Source organism: Populus euphratica, unplaced genomic scaffold (assembly GCF_000495115.2).
Source record: "Populus euphratica unplaced genomic scaffold, PopEup_1.0 scaffold100.1, whole genome shotgun sequence".
NCBI lineage: Eukaryota > Viridiplantae > Streptophyta > Magnoliopsida > Malpighiales > Salicaceae > Populus > Populus euphratica.
In genome coordinates, this window is record NW_011499985.1 from 81309 (window position 1) to 95127 (window position 13819).

Below are 13819 nucleotides of genomic sequence, written 5' to 3' on the forward strand. Positions count from 1 at the left end.
CTAGACCTGCAGCCTTCAACATTGCTCTTGTTCTTTCTAATAGAGTTCTGTTCATCCGCTCTGCCACTCCATTTTGTTGTGGAGTGTATGCCGTTGTGAACTGCCTTTTGATACCTTTATGTTGACAGAAGTTATCAAATTCATCACTGGTATATTCTCCTCCATTGTCAGTCCTTAAACACTTGATCTTCTTTTCAGATTCAAGTTCCACCCGCGCTTTGAAAGTTTTAAAGACTGTAAGCACATCTGCCTTCCTTCTAATTGGATACACCCAACATCTCCTGGAGAAGTCATCTATGAATGATACAAAGTATCTTGCTCCTCCCAAGGATATAACCGGTGCGCAAGGATACAATGAGTGAATCAGGTCTAAGATGCATTTGCTCTTAGTTGTAGATGTGCCAAACTTCAACCTGTGTTGTTTACTTGTAACACAGTGCTCACAAAAAGGTAAAGTAACCTTTGTAAGCCCAGGGAGTAACTTCTGATCAGAGAGAACCTTTAAACCTTTCTTTGACACGTGACCTAGTTTTTTATGCCACATCATTTTCTTCTCTTCTGCAGGATTGGCTAATGTGATTGACGCTTCTGCCTCATGATGTGTTTCTCCCATTAAAGCAAATATATTTGCAACTGTCTTTCTTGCTTTTAAAACCACCAGCGCTCCTTTGATGATTTTCATGATTCTATTATTTGTTCGAATCTTACAACCAATACTATCAAATTGTCCTATGGATAAAAGATTCTTCTTTAAGTCTTTCACATGTCGCACTTCTGAAATAGTACGAATTAAGCCATCATACATCTTCAATTTGATGGTGCCAATGCCAACAATCTCTAAAGCATGATTATCACCCATGAACACTTTGCCTCCAGAGATAGGTTTATATGTATGGAACCAATCTCGATTAGGAGTCATATGCCATGTTGCTCCTGAATCCATTAGCCAGTAGTGAGCTCTTCTCTATCTGTAGAGATTGTTGCTGCTTCATTATATAAAACCTCTTCATCTTCGGAGGTGCTTGTAACATATCCTTGAGGTTTTGATGACTCTACAGTATTCTCTATACCCTTTTTAAACCAACAATCCTTTTTGAAGTGCCCCTTTTTGCCACAGTTGTAGCATTTCACAGCCTTCTTACTTCTTGATTTGGACCTCCCCTGCCTTTGACTCCCACTAGAGCCACGCTCCGTTGATCTTCCTCTTGACACCAATAATGCCTCTGCTTGGTTTGAACTGTTTCTGTCTCCTTTGTTTTTGCGCCTATTTTCTTCTTCCAAGATAGCGGCTGCAACATCATCGAAGACTAGATAATCTGAGAGGATATTATTTGTCAAGTTGATAATGAGCTGATCATACGAATCAGGAAGACTTTGAAGTAGAAGCTCTGCACGTTCATTTTCCTCTATTTGCTGACCCAATGTAGTGAGTTGTGAAAATAGAGTTCTTATTGTGTTGATATGGTCAGTCACCGATGTGGTTTCTGCCATTCGAAGGGTATAAAGTCTCCGCTTTAAGAAAATCTTATTGTGCAAAGACTTGGACTCGTATAGCTTTGTTAGAGTCTCCCATATCTCCTTAGCTGTTTTCTTCTCCGCCACACTTGATAATACTTCATCGGCTAATGCTAAATGTATGTTAGCAATAGCATTGCCATCCATCTCATTCCATTTTGCATCATCAGTGATCTCCGCGGGCCGATCCCCAATTGCTGCCAAGCAATTATCTTTCCTTAAGATTGCCTTAATTCTCATTTTCCAATAAACCCGACAAGACAAAAGGTAAGGAATAGGATAAAATGAGAAATGAGACACACAAGAATTTACATGGTTCATCCAATTTGGGCTACGTCCACAAGCAAGTATAGAAGGATTTTACTAAGTAATATGAGAATTACAACCTCTCTCAAGTAATAGGAGAACAATTAAAATCTCTCTATTACTAGGAGAAAACACCTCACTTACTCTCTCACAAATATCTCATAATTTTGTGGGATTACTCTCTCTTCACTCTACTCTTCTTTTCTCTTCTTTGGTGTGAATAATAAGCTTTGAGGCATTGCCTATTTATAGGAAGAGTGAGGGGACAAATGTCATAAATTATGGTATAAATTATACCAACAACTCATCTCCACTAATTTTTGTCTTCCACTAATTTTGTCTTCCACTAATTAATGAATATACTTAATTTAATTAAATATTGGTCATACAACTCAGACCCTGCTTAATTGAAAATTCATTTCAAAGATTATCCTATGAGAAAGTGTAATTCATTAATTGCATGTTCTTTCTCTACTGTCATTTGCTTTCCCATTAACCTTCATTGATTATGCCAATGAATGGAAGTCCTTAATTTTTCTTGTGCTCTCCCAAAAGATAGCCCTTTACTTTAAAAAAAAAATTGTGGAAATGCAACCAATCTTATGCCCAACAACATAAATGCTAGCCAATTTTGTTACTGACCTTGGAGAAAAGGTTCAGGTGCCCATCATATCATTTTTGGCTTCAAGTCCTCTTACTTGGATCAGGAGTTCATATTTTTTTCGCGCAACACGAAATGACTCAACTCAAGTGAATGTCATATTAGTTTGTTATTTCAAGCATTTGGATGGAGAGAAGCAGTACCCATCTACATTGATCGACAACGGATATGGACAGGGAATCATACCTTATTTGACTGGTGCTTTGCAGGCAGTAGGTGCTCGTATCACCTATCGGAGTGTCATTTCTACATCAGCCGCAAACGATCATATTGTTGAGGAGCTGTATATACAAGCTAATGACTATGCAAGCTAGAGTTTTCGTTGTGCACATGCATCCTTCTCTCGGCACTCGGATTTTTGCCAAAGCGAATTGAAAGAGATTGGAATGGTGAGTGAGGGCTATGTTTGGGTCATGGATGATGGTATTACTGCTGATTTATGGACTTCACCCACACTAACACAATGCAAGGGGTATTGGGTGTTAAACCTTATGTACCAAGAACAAAAGAGCTCGAACATTTATGGACTACGAGCCTATGATGCTGCCACGGCATTTTCCTTGGCAATTCAGAAAGCTGGAACTACAAATTTTGGCCTCCAGAAAGAAATGTTTCTCGCAATCCATCAACGGATCTTGCAACTCTTGGGGTCTCTTTATTTTGTCCAAACCTTCTTATAGCATTATCAAACACTAGCTTCAAAGGTCTTGCAGGTTATTGGATAGGCAGTTGCAACCATCGGCTTTCCAGATAGTTAACGTGAAGGGAAATGGAGTAAGAGAGATTGAATTTTGGACACCTGGAGGGCTTCTCAACACATTGGACTTAACAACCACCGGAAGCACGTACAGAACTTGTAATTCCAATCCTTTAACTATTATATGGCCTGGAGATAAAATTTATATTCCTATGGGTTGGGAGATTCCAATAAATGGAAGGCGGTTGAGGATTGGGTTGCTAATGAAGGGTGGATTCAACCAGCTTTTGACAGTGACAAGAGATCCCAAATATGACACAATATAAGTTTTTGGATAGTTGTTTTTGAAGCTGCAGTGAAAACTTATTTTTTTTTAGATTTAAAGATATAATTTATATTATTTTTTAATATATTTTTTTAAATAATTTTTTTTTTTGAATTTGAAATTTTTACAACTCACGTTTTCTTTTATTATTAATTCAATTTTAATTTAAAAAGAGAATGAGGATGGTGACTCGCGTAACACCAACAGCATAAATTTTAACAGTGGTAATAGTTCATACCGTGGGAACAGTGGTCCTTAACAGTGGTAATAGATCATACCGTGGGAACAGTGGTCCTAACAACAACAATTGGCAGCAAGGCCATCGTTCCTCTTCCTCAAATCAGTGGTCTAATACACGGTCTGTTAGGTGGGCACCTTGTCACTCAATTCAGCGGCGTTCCCAACTTCATAATCACAGATTACAAGCTAAGCCAACCTAGTTCTTAGCTATTAATTAGATTGTACAGATAATTTTGAAGGCGAAAGTGTTATCAATATATGCAGAGTAAAGATTATAGATGGTCTAGCCTAGCTTGATCCTGAATTTTCAGGACTTAAAGTCAAGCAATTAGTGAGGGATTCTGATAGTTTATTGCAAGTTTTTTTTTCAAGGATCAGGGCTTACACATGGACAAGTATAAATATGATTGTCTGGCTTGTGTTTGCAGTAGACTTGGATGAATAAAAATGAAGTATTTTAGGAGTTTTCCCATAGTTATAGTCATTGAAGGTTTTAACTTACAACAAACCTGGAGAAAGTCACCTTGTTTCATGCATTACTTCCAAGCAATCAAAAGAATATAAAACAGAAGTCGAAGATATTCTTATAATAGAGTACTCCAGTTAGGTCAGTTTTCAGAACTCATCATCCTTTGAACCATCAGCAAATGTATTAAAGTTGACACCACCTACCTCAATTTTAACTAGGCTAGATAAGTTAGATTAGTCATGTTGAACTGGAGAAAACGATTTGTCTTTAAAATAGATTTTGTGACGTGACAAAGGATGCTTCCTGTAATGGAAGCGATGGTTCCTGTTTATAAGCAAGTCAAGTCAATGATTGAATTTCCCATGCAAGACCTTGTCAGGCCAGTACAAGAATAATAACGAATGCAGTATTTTTATGATTGTTTGCCAAGAAAAATAAAACTTGTTGAAGGGATCTAGCCCTTGAAAATAACAACCAAGAATTTTAATTATTCTTAATTAGATTGAGATAAAGACTTCACTATTTTTTCTGTTCTTTTGGTTATATGGCGAGGTTAAGGAATTTAAAAGGTAGTCATTCATGTCACGATTAGAAAATTTAAAAGACTTAATTTGAATTTGAAGATTTCTAACCATTGAAAAATATTTTTTTTAATCATCATATCACTTCTTTTGTATTAGAATAATAACGCATGTAGTATTTAATGATTGGTTGCCAAGAAAAAAAAAGTTGAAGGGATCGGTTAGACTCTAGGTCGTAGGCCGACCTCATCGTTTCGAATTTTATAACTGTAGTTGAATCTTGATGATATTGGCTTGAGATTTCACTGAATTTTAACTGAATTAGGCTTCTTCTTTTTGTCTGTTGCAACAAGCAGGATTGTTTTTTTCTGATTAAAAAATTAATGCTGGTTAGAAAACTAGATGCCAATTTAACTACAAGCTTGAATATTCTATAATCATTGCAGTTATGTATTAGACTTTGACAAGGTAAACGGTGATGAAGTCAGACCAAGGGATACCTTAGAGTATAAGGACAACTCTTCAATATTTAATAAGTTATTATAGCTAGACACCCAAGTGCCTGTATTTTACATATTACTTAAAATGTGATTCAGTGACTAACAAGAGAATGGTACTACCAATGCAAATCTTCATAAAGTCTTTACAATTTCCTAGAAGTTACATGCATGATTAGGAAGCAAAAAATATAAAATAAAAAAAAATCATCCAATGGGATATTCTTCCTTCTTTCTTTTGACCTTAATTATAGACTCATATTCATTGCCAACTTGATTGATGTTTTGATATATAGTTTTGGAAATTATATATGTGTGTGTGTGTGTTTTGTTGGAGATAATAAGAGAATTAATGCCATTGAACATTTCTATATTTTAAAAATAGATAGGAAAAAGGGACATGTATTTTTAAAATTATATCTCTATATAGAAAAAGTATTCAAACACTAACCAGAGGAAATTAAATGTTGGACTAAATCAAATAAAAAGAATTTATAAGGGATCGGTGTGTAACAAAATTTTTTGTTTAGAGATTATAATCGAGTTTTCAACCTTGAGAAAAATACAGCTGTGCCCTTCACACGCATTGTTGTAAGATGTTCTTCCAGGCTTTACGAGTCCATCTTCCACTCCCAACAAACCTTATAAGTAAGAGATGTTGCCATTCAAGTTTCAACCAAACAAACTAGAATCATACAACACAACAAGATGAAGAAAATCCCTTCGAAGCCTTTTCTCTCTATGGTCTTTTTCTTTCTTTCTTTAAAGATTTGGTTCATAAAAGTGCTGGTAGCCCAGAATACAGCAACAATTCCAGTGAATGTAGGTGTGGTTCTTGACTTCGAATTTTCGGGTGGTAATATTGGTTTGACATGCATCAACATGGCCCTTTCAGACTTCTATGCCACTCATAGTGACTACAAAACTAGATTGGTCCTCACCACCAGGAACTCCGGGAACGATGTTGTTGGTGCAGCTGCGGCAGGTTCTCTCTGATCCCAGCTTTCTCTCAAACAGTTGATTTGATCTAATATTGAAAATTTACTCTCTTGTTTTAAACTGATGATTAACATACTTATGCATACAATTCAATAGTGAAAATTTATTCACTCCATGATGTGATCATGAGCCCTGCAACTTCCTTTAGCTATGATCTAATTAGCATTGCTACTGAACTATAGCAGTGGGGAAAATTTAATGAAATTAAGGATTTCTCATGAATACTTACCACATTATAGTATTATAAGGAGAGTCAAAAGTCATCCAAAAATTGTGGACTTGTGGCGAGCTTCCTTCTAAAAGTCATACATGGGAGCTGTACTCTATGGGACGTGGTTTGTTATTTTTTTACCTAGTGGGATGGTTATATGTGCAAAAACGGTCAGATGTGAATTCTAAATTTACATTTTTATTCTCTGAAAAATAATTATATTATCATGACCCAAATTCTAACTCTATAGCCGGTAACACTATAGCGATGCCATGGAGACACCCCACCCGTGCTTAACCTTTGAACACGTATGTATATCATAAAACAAATATACATAGAATTCACATAGTATTTTGTAATTTTTTAAATATTCCTCAAAACTAATAAAACAATTCATAATTTAAAATACTTAATACATTAAATAACATTCAATCTTTGAAGAAAATCTAAACTTCAATGAAAACAAGTAATAATTAAGTATCTAAAACATCGAATCTCAAAAAATAAAAAAAGCCTTGTGGAAGCAAGTAAGATATGTCAACAAATAAAATAGCGAGAACTCTCAATTAAAGGCTAACTTACTAATGAAATCTAAGAACCTAAAATAATATTAAAATAAAAGGGTAAATTCAACCAATTCATTAAGAGATTAACAACATTTAATATATATTTTAGTTATTTATAAATATAAGGATTGAAATAGAGAGACACATACACACACGTATATTAAACATAATAGCATATGATAAAGGAATATATGTTAGAGATCAGACAAAGTTATTGGCTCAGATAATAAACAAAATCCTAAGGTTCCGATAACAAATGTGATTTTGCGGCCCTAATCACTATGAAAAAATCAGTCACCACATGTTGGCTCTCTCAGTAGCTAGGTATACGAAATATTATGTGCTCATAGACTAACTACACTCCATTAGCATAAAGTTACTGATAAGTATACCGATATAAAGACATAATAGATATTCAGATAATTATCAAAGCAAATGAATATGATATCGAATATAATTTAATTCTATATAATACGAGTGATAATTCAAGAATAGATTAGTACTTAAATAATAAAATAACATATAAATATTCAAGAATTAATCAATTGCATTCATCATATAATCAACATAATTATATTATTTATATTACATGTATATTAAAAATTATTTCACTCACTTGAAAAATAAAAGCAAAAGACCTATGGATGTAGTCGAAGACTATATACTAAAAATTGTTACGAAGAACGTCAATAGAATTTGTAACAGATGCAGAAAATGCTCAAAAACAACTCAGAGAAAAATAACATAAAAAATTAAAACTCTCATCTTAAACACTAAAATGTAATTATAAACCTGAACTGATCACACAATTGATCTTGAACATGACCCGAACTTGTTGAATCAATCGAGTGACCAAAAAGACTAACTAGTTGACTACCACCACAAGCAATCGGTTGGTCGGTTCATGCCAATCAGACAATCGGTTGATTGGGATTTTTAAAATCCCGATTTAAGAGTCATCAATTCTATATATCCTCATAAACAATCAAAACCTGTAATTCTAATCACCTAATCAATTCCTTTTAAGGCAATAATACCCTAAAACATTAATTAAATCCCTTAAATTGATCAATCATCAAATCATAATAAAAACCCTGAACTTTTCTTTAATTCTTATACCAACAATTTCCTAATCGAAAACAATAAGGAGGGAGATACTTGCTTGTTTCTTCCACCTTTTTTAAAATCAAAACTTAAGTTCATAACTGATTTCCTTGGTGTTTTCTAGGAGAAAATTCACTGTAATGAATAAAAAAAAGAAGAAGATGGAAAACAAATTCTTTGATAACCTTCTCTTTCAATACCTATGTTACTTAAGTTTTGTTTGGGCTGAATTGCGGACTTAGGTCTAATAAGCTAAGAATATGGGTCTTATATATATGACCAACCTCCTCAAGATATTTTCAATACCTTTAAATAGTCAAGAAAACCTATATCTGTTATAAAATAACTTAAATTTCAAAGGCATAAAAGGAAATTAAAATAGTATAAAAAATCACATGAAAAATAATAAAATTGATCCAAATAGCAATTTACAAGCCTAATTTTGGAATATCCCACAGAGAAAAAATGCTTGTAGATTCTCTTTGAAAAATTTGAACTCGATCCCACGATTAGAACTCCTATTATCATAGTTTTAAACTACTTCTCTACCATCGATATAGGTTTGATCCCTACATGAATGCTCGTAACCGCCACTTTTTACAAGCTTGACTTCATTAAATATGCCACGACACATCAATGAAAGGAGATGAGGTGTGCAGATTTTTAGGTTGCTGTTTCTTCTCGTTGTTTAGGAGGGGCAGGAGAACCCCAAATGCCAAGTACAATCTATTCCTTGCTTTCTCTGCATAACCACTATATTCATGATTTATCAGAAGTCTAATTTCATATAAAGTACAATATAATCATAATTAAGTCTCTATGATTAATCTTTACTGATTATTGAAAATAATTGATCTATTCGTAATTGTTTCCTTAATCCTTTTACAAGTACAGCCCTCGACCTGATAAAATTTTTTGAAGTGCAAGCAATCATAGGCCCAACAACATCAACGCAAGCAAATTTTGTCATTGAACTTGGAGAAAAAGCTCAGGTGCCCATTATATCATTTTCTGCATCAAGTCCTTCTCTCACTTCCATCAGGAGTCCCTTCTTCTTCCGAGCTACCCAAAATGACTCAACTCAGGTGAATGCCATAAGTGCATTAGTTCAAGCCTTTGGATGGAGAGAAGCAGTACCCATCTACATTGACAATGAATATGGAGAGGGAGTGATACCTTATTTAACTGATGCTCTGCAAGCAGTTGATGCTCGTGTACCGTACCGGAGTGTCATTTCTCCATCAGCCACTGATGATCAAATTGTTTCAGAGCTTTACAAGTTGATGACAATGCAAACTAGAGTTTTCATTGTGCACATGTTTCCATCTCTTGGCGCTCGGGTTTTTGCCAAAGCAAAAGAGATTGGCATGGTGAGTGAAGGCTATGTTTGGATCATGACCGATGGTCTAACAGCTGAATTTTTGAGTTCACCAAATGCCTCTGTCACGAGCACAATGCAAGGTGCATTGGGTGTGAAACCCTATGTGCCAAGAACAAAAGATGTCGAAACTTTTCGATTTCGGTGGAAAAGAAAATTCCAACAAGATAATCCAGATATTGTTGATGCTGAATTGAATATTTTTGGCTTATGGGCATATGATGCAGCAACAGCTTTGGCCTTGGCAGTTGAGAAAGCTGGAACTGCAAATTTAGGCTTCCAAAAGGCAAACGATTCTAGCAATTCATCCACAGATCTTGCAACTCTTGGGGTGTCTTTAAACGGTCCAAACCTCGTTCAAGCTTTATCAAACATTACTTTCAAAGGTCTTACAGGAGATTACCTTTTCGATAATGGACAGTTACAGTCATCAGCTTTCCAGATAATAAATGTGAATGGCAATGGGGGAAGAGAGATAGGATTCTGGACATCAACCAAAGGGATTGTCAAAACATTGAACTCAGCAAATAATATGACTGCGTCCTCAGGTTCTAACTCCGATCTTTCAACTATCATTTGGCCGGGTGATACAACTTCTGTTCCCAAGGGTTGGGAGATCCCAACGAATGGGAAGAAGTTGAGAATAGGAGTGCCTGTGAAGAATGGTTTCAGTGAGTTTGTGAAAGTAACAAGAGATCCTATTTCTAACACCAAAACCGTCACTGGCTACAGCATAGATGTTTTTGATTCTGTTGTCAAAGCATTGCCTTATGCTTTGCCCTACGAGTACATCCCCTTTGCCAAGCCTGACGGCGAGACAGCTGGAACTTACAATGATCTGATATATCAAGTGTACTTGAAGGTAAAACTTTCACCAACCTTTTCCTATACTTGATCACATTCAGTTTTATATCTGAAACAAGATTTGAGACACATTCATGCATGCAAATCTAATTTTTATTGATATCTTGTTTCTTTTGCTTGCTATCAACAGAATTTTGATGCTGTAGTTGGAGATACAACTATTGTTTTCAACAGATCCCAGTATGTTGATTTTACTTTGCCTTACACTGAAAGTGGTGTCTCCATGATCGTCCCAATTGTGGACAGCAACAGCAAAAATGCATGGGTTTTCTTGAGGCCTCTGACATGGGATCTCTGGGTGACAAGTTTTTGTTTTTTTATTTTCATTGGATTTGTGATCTGGGTTCTTGAACACAGAATCAATGAAGATTTTAGAGGGCCTGCTTTACATCAAGCCGGCACTAGCTTCTGGTTTTCTTTCTCAACCATGGTTTTTGCACAAAGTAATTTTCTTTTCCCTTTCACTTTTGAAATTTTTCTTCTTTTGTTTACCATATTTGTTTTAGTGTCTCAAACACCAAATTGACTTCATCTGTATTTTTTTCAACTATGATTGCAGGGGAGATAGTTGTTAGCAACTTGTCTAGAGCAGTGGTAATCATATGGTGTTTTGTTGTGCTGATTCTCACACAAAGCTACACCGCCAGTCTAACAAGTTTACTCACAGTCCAGCAGCTGCGGCCTACAGTTACTGATGTACATGAGCTCATTAAGAAGGGGGCGTATGTAGGCTACCAGGAGGGTTCTTTTGTTCTGGGAATCCTATTAGACTTGGGTTTCGACGAGTCCAAGCTCATTGTGTATAATTCCACAGAACAATGTGATGACTTTTTATCAAAAGGAAGTGGAAATGGTGGTATTGCTGCTGCTTTTGATGAAGTACCATACATGAGGCTCTTTCTGTCAAAGTATTGCTCTAAATATGCCATGATTGATCCTACATTTAAAACAGACGGTTTCGGATTTGTAAGTTCATTCACCCCTCTCCATTTCTCTTTATGTATTGTAAGTGCAAAGCTTGTCAACCCTGATAAAGACTGGCTTGCTGCTTTGTATTGTGATTTTCAGGCTTTCCCTAAAGGTTCTCCTCTGGTCCCAGATGTATCAAGGGCAGTTCTAAACATGACAGAGGGAGATAAAATGAAGGAAATTGAGAATGCTTGGTTTGGAAAACAAAGCAATTGTCCAGATTCCAGCACCTCGGTTGCATCTAACAGCCTTGGTCTCAAGAGTTTCTGGGGCTTATTTTTAATTGCTGGAGTAGCATCCCTCTTAGCTCTCATTATATTCATGGTCATGTTTGTCTACAAGGAAAGGAAAATGTTGAGGCCTTTAAATTCCAGAATTTCAATAAGGAGTAAAGTACGCAACTTCTTCAGGATCTTTATTCAGAGGGATTTAAAATCACATACTTTCAGAAAAAGTGGGCTGAATGACAGCAATGGCACTAGTCTGCCTGGTATGGGTGCACCGAGCCCATCGGCCTCTTCAGTTCAAACTAGTTATTTCCCTGGAGATGGAGATCAGTCTTCTACAGAGCTTGTTGATTACCGTCCAGATAGGCAAACATCTCAAGAGGTAGTAATAAATATTGATCAACTTACAAACCCATATCAAGAAAGACTAGCAGCTTTTGAAGTAGAACATGATCACAATTGACTTTCAGATGATAACATTGACAGTTTGACTCTGGGAAACTTATAAACCTGTAGATGTAGTTGTAGCATTGTAATATAATTGGAGGCCATCAGAGGCCTGGCAATTCATGGGAAAGTCCAAAGGAACATGCAGGAGAATACATATTACTCTGTTTGATTTCCTCGTTTGCGACACTCGAACTTCAAATTGTAAATATTGAATTACTATATATAACATATTTATAGCTAGGTAGGATTAAACTGAATTCCAGAATTAGTAAATTATTATCACAAATTACAGATTTTCTTCAGCAATTTCCCAAGATATTGTGAGAATGCAAGTAGTGGCATACGTTGTTTGCGGCCGCATTATAAATTCTGCCGACTTTCCAGAGATATTATATTGTGAAAACGAAAACAAAAGCATTATCCAAAATTAAGTTACCATGTTTTGAAGAAAACCCCCCTCATATTTTCAACAATCTTCAAGTTTTGTAGTAACCGTGAGTGGCATATAGAAGTCTGAGAGGGACATTATAATGCAACTCAAAGCAACATTAACATCAAAACATTCCAAGTCTAGAACCACACCAACGTTCACTCCAACATATGCTGTTGAGTTTTGGGCCAACCCCATTTCAATGAACAATATCCTTAAAGAAAGGAACAAGAAAATCTGAGTTAATGTTTAAATTATTAAAATTAATAAATGCAAAATAATTATTAAAATGAATCCCACACATTTAATTGAAATTGAAGAAAAAAATTGAAAAAAAAAAGATAACTAAAATTCAACAAAATAATGCAAAAATTATTTCAATAACAACTGAAATTTTACCATATTTATTAATTCATAAAATTATTAAGAACACAAAATTGAACAAAAATAATGCAAAAAATACAAAAAAATAATGCAAGACTAATACAAATAAAGGAAGAAAAACGAATGAAAAATACTTATATTAATGGCGTGCTTGATTTCAATTATTAATTAAAAAAAGAAGGAAAAAAAAAGACATCGTTAATAAGGACCTGCGGCAGCAGCTCCAACAAGATCTCTTATGTTGAATTCTAGTTGTTATTGTAATAAGTTTTGCATTATGTTACAGAATTTTAGTTGTTTTGTTTTTCAATTTTATTGTTTAATTTCAATTAAATATGTAGGATTAATTTTCATTATTATTTTGAAATTTTGTAAATTTATAATAAGTTTTTGTAAATTTATGTTTAAAAATACTATCACGTAGAAATGAAAATTTTCTAAGAAATTGAATTATGCTAAATTATTCACTGAAATTGAATAAAATCAATTAGATTATGTTGTGTATTTATAGGTTTACAATTTTTAGGGAATCTCCTGGAGGTGTTGCTAAATTTTTTAAAAAAATATAAATTATTTAATTTTTTTTATTCTTTAATTTGTGTAGATGCCTTATGGAAAAGTCTATTGCACGTCGCGAGAACAAGATTACTTGTAATGTTTTGAAAAACAAAAAGGAATAGGAAAAGGCAACAAAGCCCTTAAAGGCTTAAAAGTGAGTAAAATGAATAAGGGGTATTGTGGTAATTGAATAATAGTTAATAAATATAAATAGGAAGAAAAATAAAACAAAAGAACAAAAGAGAGAGCTGTATTTTGAGAGCAAACGTAAGAGAGGGAGAAGGAAGAAGAAGAAGAGAAAAGAGGGGAAGAGAAGGGAAAGGAAAGAGATTGAGAGGAAATAACTTTAAAGGTAAGATTTAGGTTGTTAAATGTATAAATGTGTTGTTTTAAATTTAAATTTATGTTTTGATAAATATTAGGGTTTTGAAAATTTGTGTTTTGGGTT

At 34.7% G+C, this 13819-nt stretch overlaps 1 protein-coding gene and 1 long non-coding RNA gene across 2 annotated transcripts in view; one reads left to right on the forward strand and one right to left on the reverse strand.

The window, feature by feature from the left end:
* Positions 1–13819, reverse strand: part of LOC105140015 (uncharacterized) — a 21896-nt gene that overhangs the window by 5057 nt on the left and 3020 nt on the right. Inside the window, exon 2 of the long non-coding RNA XR_845112.1 lies at positions 2001–2005. This is a non-coding gene — a long non-coding RNA (uncharacterized LOC105140015). The remainder of the gene's footprint in view (positions 1–2000; positions 2006–13819) is intronic.
* Positions 5924–12256, forward strand: LOC105140014 (glutamate receptor 2.1-like). Its single transcript, XM_011046669.1, has 5 exons — positions 5924–6216; positions 9006–10351; positions 10484–10796; positions 10913–11319; positions 11422–12256. The coding sequence occupies exons 1-5, from the start codon at positions 5940–5942 to the stop codon at positions 12010–12012; spliced, it is 2934 nt and encodes a 977-aa protein (XP_011044971.1). The 5' UTR covers positions 5924–5939; the 3' UTR covers positions 12013–12256.

Coding starts and splice junctions, on each gene's coding strand:
- LOC105140014 (XM_011046669.1), top strand. CDS start 5,940: ATGAAGAAAATCCCTTCGAAGCCTTTTCTCTCTATGGTCTTTTTCTTT. Junction 6,217..9,005: donor TGTTGGTGCAGCTGCGGCAG/GTTCTCTCTGAT, acceptor TTACAAGTACAG/CCCTCGACCTGATAAAATTT. Junction 11,320..11,421: donor AAACAGACGGTTTCGGATTT/GTAAGTTCATTC, acceptor TGTGATTTTCAG/GCTTTCCCTAAAGGTTCTCC.